This window comes from Silurus meridionalis, chromosome 14 (genome assembly GCF_014805685.1).
Source record: "Silurus meridionalis isolate SWU-2019-XX chromosome 14, ASM1480568v1, whole genome shotgun sequence".
NCBI classification, from domain to species: domain Eukaryota; kingdom Metazoa; phylum Chordata; class Actinopteri; order Siluriformes; family Siluridae; genus Silurus; species Silurus meridionalis.
The window spans coordinates 6,141,119-6,161,111 of record NC_060897.1 but is presented as its reverse complement, the minus strand read 5'-3'; the positions used below and the strand labels follow the sequence as shown (position 1 = coordinate 6,161,111).

Below are 19,993 nucleotides of genomic sequence, written 5' to 3'. Positions count from 1 at the left end.
TGACTATATCAAAGAGACAAAGAATGGCTGTGTGTGTGTGTGTGTGTGTGTGTGTGTGTGTGTGTGTGTGTGTGTGTGTGTGTGTGTAAACAGAGTAAAACATATCAGTGATATCTACATCTGACCAGAGATAATTAAACACTTCAACTACTTCAATTACTATTATTATTATTATTATAATTAAGTATGAATGAATTAGGGTTGCAACTAACGATTAACCGGATAGCAATTAATCGAATTTTTTAAATTGTTATTATTAATTAAGCTGTTTTGCTTATTATAACTATATAGAACCCTAATTAGTTTTGTGTAATAATTTACTTTAAAAAATGCTAAAGCCACATATTGAGTTTAAGTTTTTTTAATATAGACATTATAAAGCTTATAGTGGCTGCTTGTTGGGGAGTGCATGTGGGATTTCTCTCCTTTGAACAAATTTCTTTCTGTGAAAAAAACAAAACATTTCAGTATGCAAGGTGTAAATTGTGTAAATCAACATTTGTATTGTTTTTAATAAAAATTGCAGATGGTAAGTTGACAATCCTGCTTTGAAAAAAAAAAAGCACAGATTTTTTTGTAGTTGTGAAGATATGAAGCACTTAGAACAGAATTAATTTAATTTTGCATAATAATTAATGATATTTGCATAAATTAAATATACAAACATTGAAAACAAGCATTTGAACGTAGGAAAGCTGCAGTAAATCACGTTTGTAAACAGATAAGTGAACTGTTGTAGTAGAGAAATGCTATAAAAAGAGAAAGCAGCAAGCTTACAGACTTAAGGGAAAAATATACATTGGTGTACAAATGCATAATCCACAACAGTGACTACAAATGTAATCGTATGAAATGAAGCGAAACTTAAATTTTTCCAATTTTCCTCCTTAATTTTTTTAATAGTTTATTTTATTAAGGTTTTATTCAGAAAACTATAATAAATAATTCCATATCGACCCAACAATTACCTTAAAAAAAAAAAAAAAGTAACCTGCCGACCGACTTCCTGTTTAGGTTCAGCAGACTACATTACCCATATACGTTACTGCGGTGCGCATGCGCAGCGTAACCATTGTCGCTCGTGGAAGCAAGGAGCGCGAGCGAGGCCCGAAATAAACATCAAAGGGAAAAGTTGTTTAAGCTGGTGCGCGCGGGGCGAGGGCGAGATGGCGGAGGCGGCAGCGGCGTCCTCGCAAGCGCGGCTTCAGCAAGGCCAGAGCACCGGGCCGGCAGTTTCAGGCTCCGGCTCGGGCTCCAGCTCGGGCTCCAGCTCGGGCTCGGGATCCGGCTCCGGCTCCGGAAGCAGCGACCCTGCCCGGCCCGGTCTGAGCCAGCAGCAGTGGGCGAGTCAGAAGAAAGCACAGGTCCGCGCATTCCCTCGGGCCAAGAAGCTGGAGAAGCTCGGCGTGTTTTCCGCTTGCAAGGTAGCCGGGGTTCCCTCTAGCTCAAGCTCCTTTTCGTTGCTAAATAAACCGCAGCCTGATAACTCACTCAGACTAGCTGTTTAGCTCGAGTAGACAATAGTTCTATAAACCACAGGCTAATAAACAAATAGAACCAATTAAGCTCAGCCTCGCACTCTGGTATGTGTCCACCTCTGATACCCTCATCCACAGATTTTATTCTCCTTCTGTAGACCTTCATAGACGTTTAGATAGATGGGTTGAGAAAATAAGACAGTATGAGAGATGGATAGATTAGTGATGAAGAGAGAGAGAGAGAGGTGTGTGACAGACGGACAGCATAAGACAATGAGAAATGGATAGATAGATAGATAGAGAGATACAGAGATACAGAGAGAGAGACAGTTTGAGAAAGTGAGAAATGGAGAAAGAAAATGAGACAGAGAGAGATGGATAGATTAGTGTTGGAGAGAGAGAGAGAGGTGTGTGACAGCCGGACAGCATGAGACAATGAGAAATGGAGAGAGAGAGATATATACAGAGAGAGACAGTTTGAGAAAGTGAGAGATTGAGAAAGAAAATGAGACAGAGAGAGAGAGATGGATAGAGTAGTGTGTGACAGACAGAATGAGGCAATGAGAAATAGAGAGATACATGGAGAGAGAGAGTGTGACAGTTTGAGAGAAAATGAGACAGAGACAAATGGAGTGACAGTGAGACAGACAGCAAGACAGATGTATAGATAGAGTGAGACGGAGGGAGCGAGATGGATACACAGTGAAAGGTAGATGAATAAAGAGAGAGAGAATGTTATAAATCTCAGAGTAATTGTAATGTTATAGCAGCCATAATCACAGACATACAGTATCTCACAAAAGTAAGTACACCCCTCACATTTCAGCAACCATTGTAGTTACAATATTATCGAAATGAAACTTGAATATATTTTATACCAGTACTGATTTACTGTATGCTGAAAAATCACTCACCATGCGACAATTATTGTCAAAATAACTGGCAACAGAAGTGAGTACGACCTAAGTGATAACAGCTGTATAACTACTCTAACAGCTGTGTCATGTAACCGTGCAAACCCACATGTTCTATTCATCATGTTCATGTTTTTATCTGCTTTTCAGGACCATATAAATTTGTGTATCTTGTATTAGAGCAGTTAAATTTTGGTGCTTTGAGTACAATTCTCTCATGGCATCTCATGGTAAAGACTCTCTGAGGAGTTAAAGAGTTACAATTGTTGCTCTCCACAAAGATGCCCAAGCTGTAAGAAGATCTGTATTACCCTGAAACTGAGTTAGGGTCATACAGAGGTTTTTCAAGATGTGTTCCACTCGGAACAGGTCTCACAATAATCCATCAAAGAAGTTGAGTCCTCGTGCTTTGGTCAGGTGCAGAACCTGCTTCAAAAAACAGATGCATAAGTGCTGCAGCGTTGCTTTAGAAGTTGCAGAAGGTTCGGCAACAAGTCCGTTTCATGGCCGTCGTCCCAGAAGGAAGCCTCTATTGAAGCTGGCTCACATGAAAGCCTGCAAACAGTTTGCTGAAGATGATCTGTACAAAAACATGAATTACTGGAACTATGTTCTGTGGTCTGATGAGACTGTCATAAACCTGTTTGGCTCAGATGGTGTCCAGCATGTGTGGTGACATCCTGGTGAGTAGAACCAAGAAAATTGTTTTGCATACAGTTAAGCATGGTGGTGGTAGCATCATGGTCTGGGGCTGCATGAGTGCTGCTGGTACTGTCGAGCTGTGGTTCATTGAGGGAAACATGGATTCCAACATTTACTGTGACATTCTCAAGCAGAACGTAATTCCCTTCCTGCAGAAACTGGGACTAACAAAACGGGGTTTTCCGACATGAAAATGACCAAAAATTACATGACTTGCTGAAGGTGAAGTTGAAGGAGTGGCCAAGTATTTTTCGAGACCTGAACCCTATTGAGCACCTGTAGGGCATCCTCAAGCAGAAGATGGAGAAGCGCCATGTGTCTAACATCCAGCAGCTCTGTGATGTCATTATGGAGGAGTGAACGAGGATCCCAGCAACAACCTGTGCAGCTCTAATCCCAGGAGGATTAAGGCAGCGCTGAATAACAATGATGCTCACACAAAATAGTGACACTTTGGACACAATTTTGATTGTTCACTTAGGGTGTATTTACTTTTGTTGCCAGTTATTTAGACAATAATAGCTGTATATTGTTATTTTTAGTGGACAGTAAATCTGTACTGCTCTACAAGCTGTTCTAAAATATATATACTAAAATAATTGCTGAAATGTGAGGGGTGTACTTACTTTTGTGAGATACTGTACAACAAAATACAAGCAACAGGATGTAGAAGAATATTAAGGTTGGCTTGGAATGGAAAGATCACTTATGATACACAGTGTACATCCGTTGGGAATCTGAGAACTGCACATTGAGGTAAATTAATGAGATAAAATACACAATGCACAATAATAATATACATGTTGATCGGTAAATACAAGTGGAACTTTAGACACTTTACTTAAGGTGTACCAGCAAGTGGTAATATTAATAAAAAGAGAGAATGAAAGTACACAATCCTATCAGTGCCATCAGAGAACCTACAAGACTGTAAATGAATGTGCATTAATGGGATTTTAACAGATTACCATTAAGGTTATTAAATGCAGAACAGAATTGAGATGTCTCTATATATAGTGATGCCAGAGAAGGAGATTCCTATCCTGACCAAGAGCAAAGTTATTATAAAATCAACATCTGAAAAATAGCTCTGTCATACCTGAATTATCATATAAAACCCAAATAAATGTAGGCGATGAAATAAGCATTTACATTTTTTTCATGCTTAAAGTGTTCCTGAAATCAAAACAGTGTCGTGTTTTTTTTTTTTTTTTTGCTGTAGATAGTATTAGAGGAGGACCGAATTTTATCGATACCTAGGTTAGATTGTACTTTTCAATAGCTGATTAACCAATCGTTAAACTCCATGTACTATAGTACTGAACTTGATTACAATACTAAAATAAAACTGAATGTAATTCCATATCTCTGGACTTTGTGAAGACATTTAAAGATGGCCAATTTAAGCATGACTGTTTGGATTTATGAGAAATGTTAACGCTTTACAGTAAAATTCTGTTTGTAACACTACCTAAAGTTAATAAATGGTTTAAAAGTATTAATCATTAAGTTCAACATGTAGTAATACATGTTAAACTTACAAAGTAGATTTTCATTTTATCTGTGAACTAACATGAAAGGTGCAGCGTGCAGTCACGTGTGTCAAAACAAACAGCATGTGGCATCAGTGATTCGCCTCTAAAGGCCGCTCAAGTACTGTATAATGACAACGGACCTTCTCAGCTGCTTTAGAGCAGACACAACCCGGAAAAACTATCGTTATGGATTTTTGCCTATAGTTCCAGCAATCAACAATCGGTGCCAATCAATCAGCAAAACCTTTGAATCAGCCGACCTTTAGATAGTTTATTTTTTTAGTTTCAGTATTTCTTTTTTGATGACGTGTTACTGTACATGTCTCATGCCCGTCCAATGAAATGCTTCCTAGAAATGTATGTCTTGCCACCTGTGACGATCTGTCGCGATCAGTGTTTCTGATGTTCAACCTTGGTCCAGGGTATAGAAGGCATCATTTTTATCCCTGTGTCACGTCCTTGGGAGTCTGATCTGTTAGTTTTTGTCATTTTTGCGTTTCTAGTGCTTGAAAAAATGGTTATTTAACACCAAGGAATGCACTGTATAAGTATTTAATCCGGTACTAGCCAGGAAAATGAGTAGTTCATAAGTTGTTTGATAGTGTGTTGAAAATACATATGACACAGCGTGTCAAAAACCGTGTGCTTTCTATTTAACATATAAACTGAAACTTGTAGATTGAGCTGTGAGTATTGTCCGATACCAGCAGGTATCTGGGTGTCTTCAAAACCAGGGGTAGATTAAATGATCTGGGCGTCTTAAATATAGTTTCATATATTGCTTAATACTTTTCTGTTATTTAGAGCTGTACATGTTTATCCTGGACTTTCTACTTGGGCTGAAATTATGCCTTGAGTAATTTGAATACAAAAATTAAAAGAATACAAATTATTTGCCTCAATGCTTCGTTTAGTCCATTTAAATACACATGGAGCACTGTGTTTCTCCACGGACCATTATTACTGACACACCACCCGCTAAACTCTGGAGCGCTTTGGACAGGTAAACGCTATGGAAGCCAGTTTCTGCCACATAAAAAAGTTTGCCCAATTCCAACTTTATTTCTCGCAATTCTGACTTTATTTCTCATAAACATCCACCATTTCAGCTGCATCCGGTTTGCAGTTATGTAGCTTTATGTTGTTTAATGTAGCACCAGGGTTCTGGAGAAACGTTCGCTGTGTACTGCGTCAGCTATATATGGTAGAAATGACAATAAAAGCTTTTTGACTTGACTCTTGACTTCTTGACCAAAAGCATGTTGTCGGCCCGAAGCTTGCTTCTCCTCTGCTTCATCTTGTTCCGCCTCCTCTCGACTGTTTGACAGAGTTCTCTTCAGGGGTCGGAGGGGTTGATACCATGCGATTCTACTGATTGTAGCCCATTTCATTTTTAATGTGTAAATCTTTCTGGCACTACAGAGGTGGTGATGCCATGCGGCTTAAAAAGTCTCTGAATTAGGCAAACTTTTTTTTTTTCAAGAACGGGGTGGAAACTGGCTTCCATACAACACAGACACTGCAGAATAAAAAGCGAAGGAATGAAGAAAAAACAGCGAGTGACGAGTAGAAGATTCAGGCCAAAGAAAATGACGACAAAACAAAAGTTTAGGATAATTTCAAACTAAAACTTAAGGAACACTGTACAGTGCGTTTACCATTTTTAAAGTAATTTAAAATAGATTTTTATAGTTTTATTTCTTTATTTTTATTTATATATTTGTATTTGCATTCTGATGTAATATGGCATAAAATGGGGTTATTACTTAATTTTGAGAGACCCATCTTGTTTTCTTTTGTATATTTAGCACTGCTCTTTAATAAAGTAAAAGTACTTCTTTTTCTTTTATCTATGAGTATACTCAAATACTAAAATAATCGATAGCCGCAGCCCTAATTTCTACTAATAAAACACTTTATGATATACCACTGAAAGAGGCTCAGGAGCACCTGGTTCCACAACTCAAACTGACTGTATAAGACTCTAGAAAGTAGAGATTGACTGTGGATTTTCCCAATACCGATAGCTAGGTTGGATCATACTTTCTGATAATTAATCACCCAATAGTTTTTCAAATGGATCCTGGATAAAAAACAAACACCATTACCGAACTGTATCTGATTAATTGACCGTGTGCTCAATTAAATAATATATTATATAATAATATCTTATAAATAATAAATATAGCATAATGCACGCAGTCTCGTGTAAAAAGAAACAGCTCTCTGTGTCAGTGATTCGTATTGTAATGACAGCGGCCCGGAAGTCGGTATAGATTTTTGCCGATATGTCCGATAATCAACTCTAGTAGAAACGTCATTGCTCATAATCGCATACTTAAGTGTTTGTGATGTTTTAATAATTTTTATAATCACACTATTGGTGTTACCCAAATGAGGATGGGTTCCCATATTGAGTCTGGTTCCTCTCAAGGTTTCTTCCTCATAGCATCTAAGGGTATTTTTCCTTTCAGTCGTCTCAGGCTTGCTCACCCGGGATAAATACACACATTTAAATATAAGTGAATTTTGTTCTATATTTCTAACATTCTGTAAAGCTGCTTTGAGACGATGCCTGTTGGGAAAAGCGCTATAGAAACAAAATGAAAACATTAAATTGTCTTGAAACCCATTTAAAGGCTTAATGGTTTTGTAGTTAATTAATTTAAATCCACTGAGATCACCTTTTCAGCAAATTGCTATAAGAACCAAATGTAACACTGATTTTCAACATACTAACAAAACTAAATCTCACTGTATGACCGGAAGTATGTACAAATGTTCCCAACTTGGAATGTTAAAAGGTGCAACAGAGGGTTAATGGCCTTGCTTAAGTGCCCAACAGTGGCAGCTTGGGTTCAACCACAACCTTCCAACCTGTAAACCAAAACCTTAACTGTTGAGCTACCACTTCCCTGAGTCACTCTTACACAAGGTCAATAAATAGGCATCCAGTGAGTGAGTTGAGTGATTCTATGCAATTTATGCAGGAACGTTATAACACATGCTCTAGTGCACATGTACACTATTGTGTATGATCACTGTCTCAGCTGGGTGCTATATTCTCTCTGTGAACTGCACTGTTCTTCTCCAGGCCAATGATTCCTGTAAGTGTAATGGCTGGAAGAACCCTCATCCACCAACCGCCACCCGAATGGAGCCCCAGCAGCAGGCGGCTGATCTGAGCGAGGCCTGCCGCAGCTGTGGTCACGCCCTCGGTACTCCCTACTGCCCTACTGTCCTACTTCTGTTTTTAATAATGTATTCAATGCATAAATGTTACAGAATGTGTTTGTCCTTGATAAAATAAGCACGGGGTACCAATTACAGTGTCAGCTTTTTTTAATTTTATTTAAACCCTGTCTGTGGCCAGAGGTTACATGATTGTAATTTTGTGTGCCTAGCGGAGCATGTGTCTCATCTGGAGAACGTCTCCGAGGACGAGATTAACAGGCTGCTCGGAATGGTGGTGGATGTAGAAAACCTCTTCATGTCTGTACATAAGGAAGAGGATACTGACACCAAGCAGGTCTACTTCTATCTGTTCAAGGTAAATGCGCACAGATCACATTTCACGCTCGCTACACGTAGACTTGAATAGAAATCCAATGCCCAAATGCACCACCGTGGCACTGAAACACGGAGTTGGAAAGAGCCCAAATAACTAGATATCGTTACAACTCAGATTATTAAATAAAGCAGGAGACATGGTTATCTTTGCTGCTTATTAGTGACTCAGAGTGGAAACATTTTAAATTATGACTTTTCATTAATGAAATGAAATAATATAGAAAAATTTCTTTAGAGGAAATATAAAACACACAGTTTCGGCCAATCTCGTAATTTTGACACCCTATTGCATCCCTCATATCTCAGGGTCTTTAGTTTTACCACATTTACAAAAAAATGACTATTCGAAAAGGAGGCCTGCTGTGGGTGGAGCTAAAGAAATGGCAGGAACAAAGAAAGGTTTTTGGGTTTCTGAACAAGGATTTCCTTCCCTAACAGCCCAAAAAGCGCTTTTTTCAAGCAAGTCCTGTGTAGTGCTGCCTACAACTTCCATAACCAAATAAAGCATGGTGGTGGGCGTTCTCTCGCTCTTTATCTCAATTATAAAACATTTTATATATATAATTTTTTTTTAATAATTGTTTTAACTTTGGCCATGTTTAGCATGAGAATCCCACCCTTAAACAGTATAAATAATTCAGAATGCATACAATTGCATTAGAATGCTGAGGCTGTTGCATTGCATTTAATTTTCATCTGTGTCAAAATTGTGTCCTAATGAAAAGCAATCACCATTTAATCACAACACTAAACTATAATCCAGAGTGTAATTTATGCGATCAGGAAACGGCCTGAAATTTGTCTGCTTGTCGGCTGTTGATCATCAGTTTTTTCTGAATTACTACTGAAGCTTGTGACATAAAATATGACTTTAGAATAGTTACATCAGGATTTAGGTGTTGCTTCTGTTTAAACTGGAGTAGAGTGGACTTCAGTGCTTCGTATTTTATGAAAGATGTCATTGTTAGAGTTTTATGCGGCTATTTGCATAAATGCACTGTAGGACATTTTTCAGCCATATATAGTTCTTTCCCAAACTGTTACCACAAAGTTGGAAGTATACAAAGATTGGATGTGGCAGCATAAGATTTTCACTTTACTTGAACTACGTGACCCAAATCTGTTCCAGCATCACAATGCCCTTGTGCACAAAGCTATCTTAATGAAGATAAGGTTTACATGGTTTGGAGTGGAAGCTCTTAAGAGTGGTGCTACCAAGCTCTGATCTCAAACTTATTGAACCCCTTATGGGATGAATTGGAACGCTGACTGCACCCCAGGACTGCTCACCTCACCTACATCACTATCTGACCTTACTAACACCCCGTGTGTTTGCACAAGTACAAATATCCACTTCAAATTCTAGTGGAACATCTTCCCGGAACAGTGGCGGTTATAACAGCAAATGGGGACTAAATGTGGAACTGGATGTTGAAAAAACACAATGTTATTGTTTGCAACTTTTGTCCATATAGAATATGCTTTGTTGTTTTTTTTTTTTTTTTTTTTTTTTTTAAATGTGGTGACATGTTCTGTTTTTCCTCTCGTAGCTGTTGAGGAAGTGCATACTCCAAATGAGCAAGCCAGTAGTGGAGGGGTCTCTAGGAAATCCACCGTTTGAGAAACCTAACATAGAACAGGTGAAGAAACGGCTGTGTGTGAGATGTTTGCATTCATTATTTATTCAGTTCAAGAAATTTGTAAACTGAGTTTCTGTCTGTCTGTCTGTCTGTCTGTCTGTCTGTCTCAGGGGGTGTTAAACTTTGTACAGTATAAGTTCAGTCACTTGGCTCCTAAGGAGAGACAGACAATGTATGAGCTGAGTAAGATGTTTCTGTTATGTCTGAACTACTGGAAGCTGGAAACGCCGTCTCAGTTCCGCCAGCGTGCCCAAAAAGAAGACGCATCTGCCTACAAAGTCGACTATACAAGGTGTGTGTGTGTGTGTGTGTGCGCGTGCGCGTGCACTTTCACCGGTTAATTATTCAATATTACACACTTCGGAGGGTGTTTTTGTTGGTTTATCAGACTTCTGTTTCAGCACATTCCTTACATTTAGCTTCTGCAGTTTTCCGTGGGACATTTTTCTATGATTAGGGGTCCCCGGTTGCCGAAAGTGAAAGCGCTCCTGATCTCACATGCCACGTTTGTGTTTTGTTTCAGGTGGCTATGTTACTGTCACGTGCCGCAGAGTAACGACAGTCTGCCTCGCTACGAGACGTGCCAGGTGTTCGGCCGCAGTCTACTCAAGTCCATCTTCACGGTCACCCGCAGGCAGCTGCTGGAGAAGTTCAGAGTAGAGAAAGACAAACTGCCCCCGGAGAAACGCACTCTTATTCTTACCCACTTTCCCAAGTATGATGCGCGCACAGACACGCCACAGACACGCCACAGACACGCCACAGACACGCCACAGACACGCCACAGACACGCCACAGACACGCCACAGACACGCCACAGACACGCCACAGACACGCCACAGACACGCCACAGACACGCCACAGACACGCCACAGACACGCCACAGACACGCCACACTGGATTTCTGGAATTTATCCGAACCTGAATGCTTCATTCTCTGATATTTTGTATTTGTATGTCTATTTGCTAGGTTTCTTTCCATGCTAGAAGAAGAAATCTATGGTGAAAACTCTCCTATATGGGATGCTGAATTCACAATGCCAGCTAATGAAGGAGCCCAACTGGGGACTCAGACAGGTTTGGATACATTTTTAGAGATTGTTTTTGGTGTTTGCAGGTGGACTGTTTTTTTTTTTTTATTATTATTATTATTTTTTATTATTTTTTATTTTTTTATATAAACTAATGTAGATTAATTCTGTCAGAGAAGTATGTGGGGTTGGTGCACAACATTTATGAGGACGGTGTGACAGCAGTGTGCAGTAGGAACGACAGACTGATTTAAGGTGGAGTTTGGACTGCATCAAGGTTCGGCTTTGTGGCTGATATTGTGTTTTGTGGTGAGAGTAGGGAGCAGGTTGAGATGAGTCTGGAGAGGTGGAGATATGCTGAAGAGAAGGGGAATGAAAGTCAGTAGGAGTAAGACAGAGTACATGTGTGTGAATAAGGGGAGGGCAGTGGAGTGGTGCGATTGCAGGGAGAAGAGGTGGTGAAGGTGGAGGATTTCAGGTACCTGGGGTCAACAGTGCAAAGTAATGAAGAGTGTGTTAGAGAAGTGAAGAAAAAAGTGCAGGCAGGGTGGAGTGGGTGAAGAAGAGTGACAGGAATGATTTGTGATAGAGTATCTGCAAGAATGAAAGGGAAAGTTTATAGGACGGTGGTGAGACCGGCAATGTTGGTTTAGAGACAGTGGCATTGAGCAAAATACAGGAGGAGGAGCTGGAGGTAGCAGAGCTGAAGATGTTTGTAGGATGTTTTGGAGACACGGTGAGGGAGGCGAGATTGAGATAGTTTGGACTTGTGCAGAGGAGGGACATGGGGTATATATCGGTAGGAGAAAGTTGAGGATGGAGCCACCAGGAAGGAGGAAAAGAGGAAGGCCAAGGAGGAGGTTTATGGATGTGGTGAGGGAAGACATGCAGGTAGTTGGTTTGAAAGAGGCAGATGTAGAGGACAGGGGGGGTATGGAGACGAATGATCGGCTGTGGCGCCTTCTAATGGGTGAAGCCAAAAAAAGAAGAAGAAGAAGAATGTAGTTTAATTTTGTAAAACATTTATTATTCTCGAATAATAGAGCAGTGCTTATTTAAGCCTTCAACAATCTGACATAAAATGAATATGCACTATATTTCCAATAGTTTGTGGACACCTGGCCTTAACATTCATATGTGATTTTGGAACATCCCATTCCACATTTAGTCTCTATTTGCTGTTATAATAAGCACCACTCTTTTGGGAAGATGTTACACTAGATTTTGGACTGTGCTTGAGCAGATTTCAGTCACAAGTATGTTAGTAAAGCTGGTACTGATGTAGGTGAGGTGAGGAGACCTGAGGTGCTGTCAGAGTTCCAATTTACCTCAAGTGTTCAATAGGGTTGAGGTCAGATCTTTATAGTAGGAGATCTTCCAATCCAACCCATGCAAAGCATATTTTTATTTCATTTTATTCCTATAGTCATCAATGGCACTAAAGATTACAAAATGGAAAAAAGTTACTATAATAGTTGTCTAGTAGAAATATTTTTCAGAACATTCACATGTATGTAAAAACACTTTTTAGACAACTTAGCTCACTGACCATTACCAAATTTGTCATTTCTGCCTTTCATTGCATATTTTAATGAGTTATTTGTCTGTATTGTTGTTCTCAGTGTTGAGTCCAGTGACCTTTTCAGGTTCTCCTCTGCCTAAATTCACCGGTGGGCCTTCTCTGGACACGGCCTCTTCCGAACCAAACCCAGGTCCAGAGAAAATCAATACATAATCTAATAAGCTCCAGTGCACAATATTATCTTTCTTTATTACTCTATTAACGACATGACTGATTAAGGATGCAGGCTAATAAGTGTCAAGCCATTTTCTTTCTCTTTGTCTCAATCTCTTGATTATTCATGCAGGAGAGAAGAGGAAGTTACCAGAAGCCCTGACGCTGGAGGATGCTAAGAGGATCAGGGTGATGGGAGATATTCCAATGGAACTAGTCAACGAGGTCATGATGACTATCACTGACCCTGCTGCTATGCTGGGTCCAGAGGTCAGTGGTGCTCTGTCTGGTTATTACATACTACTGAAATTCTATAAGTTGTCACACATCAACTTTGAGGTCATGTTCACTTGCTGCTTAATATATCCCACCGACTAACAAGTAAAAAAAAATAAATAAATAAAATCAAATGGTGTTGCTTCACATTCTTATCCTTAACGTTTTATAAAAATTGGGAAATTGGATTTTGGTGTCAAACATGGTCTTCATTTGTTCTACAAACATCCCACCATTATAAAACATCAATAATAAACGGTTATAATAGGATTGATTAATTTTTTTTTTCCTGTTTCCCCCAGACAAGTCTCCTGTCTGCGAACGCAGCACGGGATGAGACGGCACGTCTGGAGGAGAGGAGAGGCATTATAGAGTTCCATGTGATTGGTAACTCGCTCTCTCAGAAGTCCAACAAGAAGATCCTGATGTGGCTAGTGGGCCTTCAGAACGTCTTCTCCCATCAGCTGCCCCGCATGCCCAAAGAGTACATCACACGCCTTGTCTTTGATCCGTGAGTCTCTTAGATATGAGTCTTTGTCTCAATTTCAAAATAGTTGTTTTGTTTAATGATTCATGACCTCATTTATGGCTTTCTTTTAGCCAAATTATGTAAACATGTTCTGCAACTGTCCATGTGGAAGATTGTTACTGAAATCAGTGTTTTATAAATCCACTCTCCTATTTAAGTTGTTTGAAAATGTTTGTTGTTTAGGAGGCACCAGAATATGAATATTTTTATATTTATTTTTGAAAACAGGAAACACAAAACTTTGGCTCTGATTAAAGATGGGCGTGTGATTGGCGGGATTTGCTTCCGGATGTTTCCGACTCAGGGATTCACCGAGATAGTTTTTTGTGCTGTTACTTCAAACGAGCAAGTGAAGGTATGGAAACGTGCATCTCCCAATTCTGAACATGCAGTGGTGATTTAGACCCCTAACTCTGTGTGTGTGTGTGTGTGTGTGTGTGTGTCTGTGTCTGTGTTTGTGTTTCAGGGCTATGGCACTCACCTGATGAATCACCTAAAGGAGTATCACATCAAGCATGGAATTCTGTACTTCCTGACCTATGCTGATGAATATGCCATCGGCTACTTCAAAAAACAGGTACATCTCTTCTTTTCTCTCTTTTTTTTCTATTTTGTCGTTCACTTTTGTCATTCTAATTTTCATGTTTTTAAATTTCATCTAACGTAACACTAGGGCTTCTCCAAAGACATCAAAGTGCCAAAGAGTCGTTACCTTGGCTACATTAAAGACTACGAAGGGGCCACCCTGATGGAATGTGAGCTCAATCCCAGAATTCCCTACACAGAGCTGTCCCACATCATCAAAAGGCAGAAGGAGGTGAGTCGAGCAGACCAGCCTACACATATGAAACATAAGAGATGTGCTTCTTGATCCTGTGGCATCTAAGATGGCTCACTTGGCATGCCTCTATTACATTGAATCACAAATAACAGTTGGCGTGATCAGGGTGTTTAGCACAAATAAAAGTTCTGCATCTGAAATCTTTTAAGTCTGCCCTTTTGAAGTTCAGGGTTTTTTAAGTGCGTATTGAAACACGTGGATGCAGTGGTTCAACGCTTTGTTTGCATGCGTCTTGCAGATCATCAAGAAGCTGATTGAGAGAAAGCAGAGCCAAATCCGGAAGGTATACCCCGGCCTCACGTGCTTCAAAGAGGGAGTGCGACAGATACCTGTGGAGAGCATCCCAGGCATTCGTAAGTTTTTATATATATATAATGTGTGCAACAGGGTAACAGCATGTCCTCAGGTTATGGGTTAGAGGTTATTATTGTATATGGTTGACACCAGTATTGTAAAACACAATTTTTGTTTTTTTAATCTCAAGATGCTAAAAAAATGTCAGGTTTGTTGCTTTTTAATCGGGCCACAGTCACATAAAAGAGAAAAATGCAGTAAAACCCCGTTGTACGAGCATAATTCGTTCTTGAAAATTGCTCGTAGGTCCATTTGCTCGTACGATCGAACGAATTTACCCCATAAGAATTAATGTAAAATTGATTTAATCCGTTCCGAGACCTCATTCGATCGCTTATTTCTGCACTTAAAAAGTATTTGTAGCCTATTTTAACAAACAAATTACCGCAAATTACCATAATGTAAACATAATTTAACACTTATCCATGTGGTAGTGGATGATTGCGAGTGTGAGATGCACATCAAGCTCGTAACTTCCTCGGTTTCCATGGTAATTCTATTTACTTTCGTTTTCACAGCACCATCACTGATTTTCTTGGGAGACATTTTTTAAGATTTCTAGTGAAATAAAAATATAAAACTGAAAAAAAGTTTTTGCTGCACTGAACAACGAAGCGACCGAGTGATACGTCATCAACTAAGCGACTGATGCTTCCCTCAACCGAAAACGGGGAACCGGCAGCGTGGGTTTGCTCGTGCCTTCGAAATTTGCTCGTGAATAGGGTAAAATTTTGTGAGCAAGGTCGCTCGTATCTCCGTTTGCTCGTACTATAGGTTGCTCGTACAACGGGTTTTACTGTATGAGTAGTGGTTAAAAGAATGCAAAGACGATGAGCTTAAGGAAACAGAAACAAATGAAAGTTTTTGAAAGAATTCGTTTTGAATTAACTTTATCAGGGATCTGACTTCACATACTTCGTTATGCTTAGTGTGTGTGGAAAAGCAAATCCAATCAACACACTCCTCACCCGCATGAGCACACAGAGAAACAGGCAGTCTAAATGTGAAAAAAAACATTAAGGTGATGGAGAGAGCTCTCAAAGCATACACAAATCAAAAGAGATTAAGTTGTCATTGAGTTTACAGTGTTAATCTACAGTCTCTCTCTTTATAAAATTGTGGTGGTGTGCTGTGAGATTTATATATTTTTTTATTGTGAAATATGTACCGTGCCTCAAAAAAGGTTAAAAAATACCGGTGTACAGAATTGAATACATAGCCTATTAAACTTTGTTACATAGAGAATGTAATAGCTGAAGCCTGTATCAGTTCGAGTTCTCTAAAGGGTTTAATCACTTTAGCTATTTCTCTCTAACTTTTCAGGAGAAACCGGTTGGAAACCTAGCACCAAAGAGAAAAAGTAAGTCATCTTGTAATCATTGCACCATTCTTTTATTAGATTTAACAGGGCCAATGAAATGCAGTTACCAGAAGTGCAAATAGCAATGTACATGGATAAATAAATCTATAAAAAAAAATTTAATTATATATATATATATATATATATATATATATATATATATATATATATATATATATATATATATATATATATATATATATAATATATAATATATATTTGTGTGTGTGTGTGTATATATGTGTGTATGTGAGTATTTATGTAAGTATTGAACACCATTTTTCTTAGTAAATATATTTCTAATCGTTTTCAAAGGTGTTGGTAACAACTCATGCAATCCACACATAAGTTATGTGTAATGTGTATGATGTATTTAATACTTCGTACAAAAGCCTTTGTTGAGAATGGCAAGTTGTCAAGTTACCATGACACTGTAAATTTTCCTACTGCATCATTTTTATGATTTTTTGATTAATAATATATAATAATTAATTTTCATTCCACAGTAAAGAACTAAAGGACCCTGACCTTCTGTACAACATACTGAAAAACCTTCTGGCCCAGATTAAAGTAAGAACGTTATTAGAACACTATTGCATGTTTATTGAAGCTCTGCTGGTCTGAACCTTTTCTTCTGGTTCACATTGAGGAAATCTGCTCACTGTGTATCAGCCTGGAGTAAAGTTAGAGACCAGGCTGAGACTTTTTCTGTTTCTTTACGTCCCTTTTTGATATGTTAAAGACTTATATAGGATTATGCCAAAAGATCTTAACATTGTTCAGCCATTGTGATTGAACCACATCCCTGTTTAGAATCTCCAGAAAGTTTCTCCTTCTCTTCATTCAATGGTTATGCAATGTAAACCTATATGGACAATGTTTGTGTGTGTGTGCGTGTGTGCGTGGACATTACAGACGCACCCAGACGCTTGGCCTTTCATGGAACCAGTGAAAAAGTCTGAAGCTCCAGACTACTATGAAATAATCCGATTTCCTATTGGTCAGTTTCTCTTCTTGTACCTACCCTACACATATCACATCTGATTATTGATAGCGATGCCAGTAATATAATTTTGTTTGCGATATTTACACACATTAAAACTCAATGGAGGCTTTAATCATTTGTAAATAAATAAGTGCTAATACGTTTATGAATTTTTGTCAGCATCTGACATGCATCACAATGTTTTTAATGTTTTATTTGTACAATTTCCTTTTTTAGCAAAATGTCATAAATTTATAGATTTCATAGGTTTGATGCTGAATGACTGATTCATAAGGGAAATCTGGTGTTTAAAAAAATCATTCAATTTTCTTAGAATTACTGTACAATAGTAACATTGTATATGTGCTTTTAGAGTTATCAGACACTTGATATGGATCTGAAAAGCCTATTTTATTCTTTTATATTCATATCAAATCAACAACAGTTTGGAAAGAATGAATCTTCTGTAGAATTAATTAAATAGCTTCAATTGAATTGAATGTGTAGGACGAAATCTCAATGTGACGTTCAACTAAACTACATGGACAAACGTTTGTGGAGACACGACCATAAGATGTGCTTTTTGAATATCTCATTCTATGTTTAGCCCCTATTTGCTGTCATAATATCCTCCTTTATAGTTCTCTTTCTTGCTGATAAGCCCCGCCTCCTAAAAAAAGGAAGCCGTTTGAACCCCTGGTCTATACACATACCACATTCATGAGATGTTTTTAGAGGTTGGGAAGATGCTTAGAATATACACACGTGATATTAAGTAACCTGTGTGCAACTGTAACAACCAGGTGTCTACTCTCTTTGATAGACCTGAAGACCATGACTGAGCGTCTGAAAAATCGCTACTACGTGACCAAGAAGTTGTTCATCGCCGACCTGCAGAGAGTGATAACCAACTGCAGGGAGTACAACCCACCTGACAGCGAGTACTGCAAGTGCGCCAACACACTCGAGAAGTTCTTCTACTTCAAACTCAAAGAGAGCGGCCTCATCGAAAAGTGACCCAGCACACACGTGGTGGTATTTAAAGGGGCGGGGCATCGCCGGAAAGCTCCTTCTCGTGTAAGAATGGGACAATCCGAGATGTGTGTGAATAAAGAGGTGTGAGGTCATGGGGCATTAGAGAAAGCAAGAAGGGTTAAATGGACCTCAGCATCAGTTCAGCAGGGGAGTAACTATTTAGGACAATATTCATATATTTATCTGTTTGCTTTTGGCGTATTATTTATACACACTATTCAGAGCACATGATGTTACTAATACTGCATAAAACCATTCATAGCAGTGCTTCAGAACATACCACAGTGCTCAGTTCTGGTTGGTCAGAAGGTATTGATTAATGTTCGATCAACAGCTCTTCATCACATCACTGACACCCACTCATGTATTCAAAACTGGGATCATTCACGATTAGTAGCTACAACAGGCTAAAAAATACATCGCGTTCTGTAACTAATACACACGAATTATAATAGCCGTTGTCTAAGGAATACAACCATTTTGCGATTCCTGGTTATTGGAAAATAAGAAACACTTTGAGGGCTAACTGTAATAATCAGGTTGTGTTACCCCACATCACACTGCCCTAAAGTGAATCATTTTCCTTTAACAATGTGTTGGGAATTGTTTTATTCCTTGGTTTTTTTTTTTTTTGCTTACTTATAAAGCTTTTTTCCCCCTTCTATAATTCATTAGATAAATATTGTCTACCTGTGTATATACACTATATGGACAAATCTATTGGGACACCTGATTTTTCCAGCCATGTCTGGTTCTTTCCAAAACTAATCTCAATGCTGAAGGCACAGAGTTGGGATGTAGGATTTTTTTGGATGCAAGAAGCATGGAATTTTCCCTTCACTTGAATTAGGAGACCCAAACATGTTCCAGCATGACAATACCCCTGTGCAACTCCATGAAGATATGCTTTGCATGGGTTGGAGAACTTTAGAGCTATTGAACACCTTTTGGGATGAATTGGAATGCTGACTGCACCCCAGTATCTGACTTTACTAACACTCTTGTGTCTGAATGAGCACAAATATCCACAAGCTCGCTCCAAAATCTTGTGGAACATCTTCCCAGAAGGGTAGAGGGAATTATAAGTGCATATAAGGATTAAACCTGGAATGCGGTGCCCCAAAAACCACATACCATACTTATGACCAGGTGTCCACAAACCTTTGCCAGTGTAGTGTATGTTATAAGTCTGGAGTTTACTCAGTAGGTGATTACACACACTGCTTATCCTTGGCGTATTTATTGTACATATGGGTAAAAACTATCCACTGGAATGGCTTGTTCTCATTGCTTACGCAGTTTTCTTAGTCGAACAGGTATCACCGTTAACAATGCACACAGCTCCTAAAGGAGTCAGGGCCAGTTCTCAGTTTCACTGATCTTTTAGTCTGTATTAATTGTCTTCATGTTTTCAAAGATCATATCGGGGTTTTTCATTAGAATCATTATTATTATTGCTTGCATTCCCATGTGTGTCATTCCTGGAGTGAATTCATATGGAAACCACACTCCTTGCCCATTTCTGTACAGTCGCTATTGTAGTTGTTGTTCTGCACTGTAAGATCATGGCTACTGGGTGTGTACTGCATGTGCATCGATCCAGATTTCATTTTTAATATCTGAATTTTGAGTATTGGCTCATCTTCTCTGCCATGCTGGTGTACTAAAGCTGGCTCTAGGAGAAAACAAATTCCAGGCATGAAGGCAGCATGCTTTAAAAAGTCCTGTGCTGTGTGTTTGTGCCACGTTTGTCTTCGCCAGACTCCAGAATAAAAGTTCATGACCTAAAATGACAGTTTACCACATACTACTAGACACCTCGGGTCATTTACAAGTTCTTCATTACAATGCGTCTTCAGTGATTTGAGGGTTCAACGATGCCACGCCAATATCCACTATAATGTCGTAAGCTGATTTATTACACAGTATCTGTGCCAGCTCATTGAATTTTAGTTTATAAGCTCGGTTTTTCTTTCTTTCTTGAATAAGGGAAACACGTCTGTATGGA

The 19,993-nt window shown here is 38.9% G+C and overlaps 1 protein-coding gene across 1 annotated transcript; it reads left to right on the top strand.

The window, feature by feature from the left end:
* The first annotated feature begins 1,041 nt into the window (after window positions 1-1,041).
* On the top strand, window positions 1,042-18,652 carry kat2a (K(lysine) acetyltransferase 2A). Its single transcript, XM_046866811.1, has 18 exons — window positions 1,042-1,424; window positions 7,724-7,847; window positions 8,034-8,179; window positions 9,750-9,839; window positions 9,950-10,131; window positions 10,363-10,554; window positions 10,810-10,916; window positions 12,493-12,582; window positions 12,739-12,875; window positions 13,184-13,392; window positions 13,639-13,765; window positions 13,877-13,987; window positions 14,084-14,227; window positions 14,490-14,604; window positions 15,929-15,965; window positions 16,472-16,535; window positions 16,881-16,965; window positions 17,774-18,652. Exons 1-18 carry the CDS (start codon window positions 1,167-1,169, stop codon window positions 17,965-17,967), a joined length of 2,412 nt encoding a protein of 803 aa, XP_046722767.1. The 5' UTR covers window positions 1,042-1,166; the 3' UTR covers window positions 17,968-18,652.
* Window positions 18,653-19,993: the final 1,341 nt, after the last annotated feature.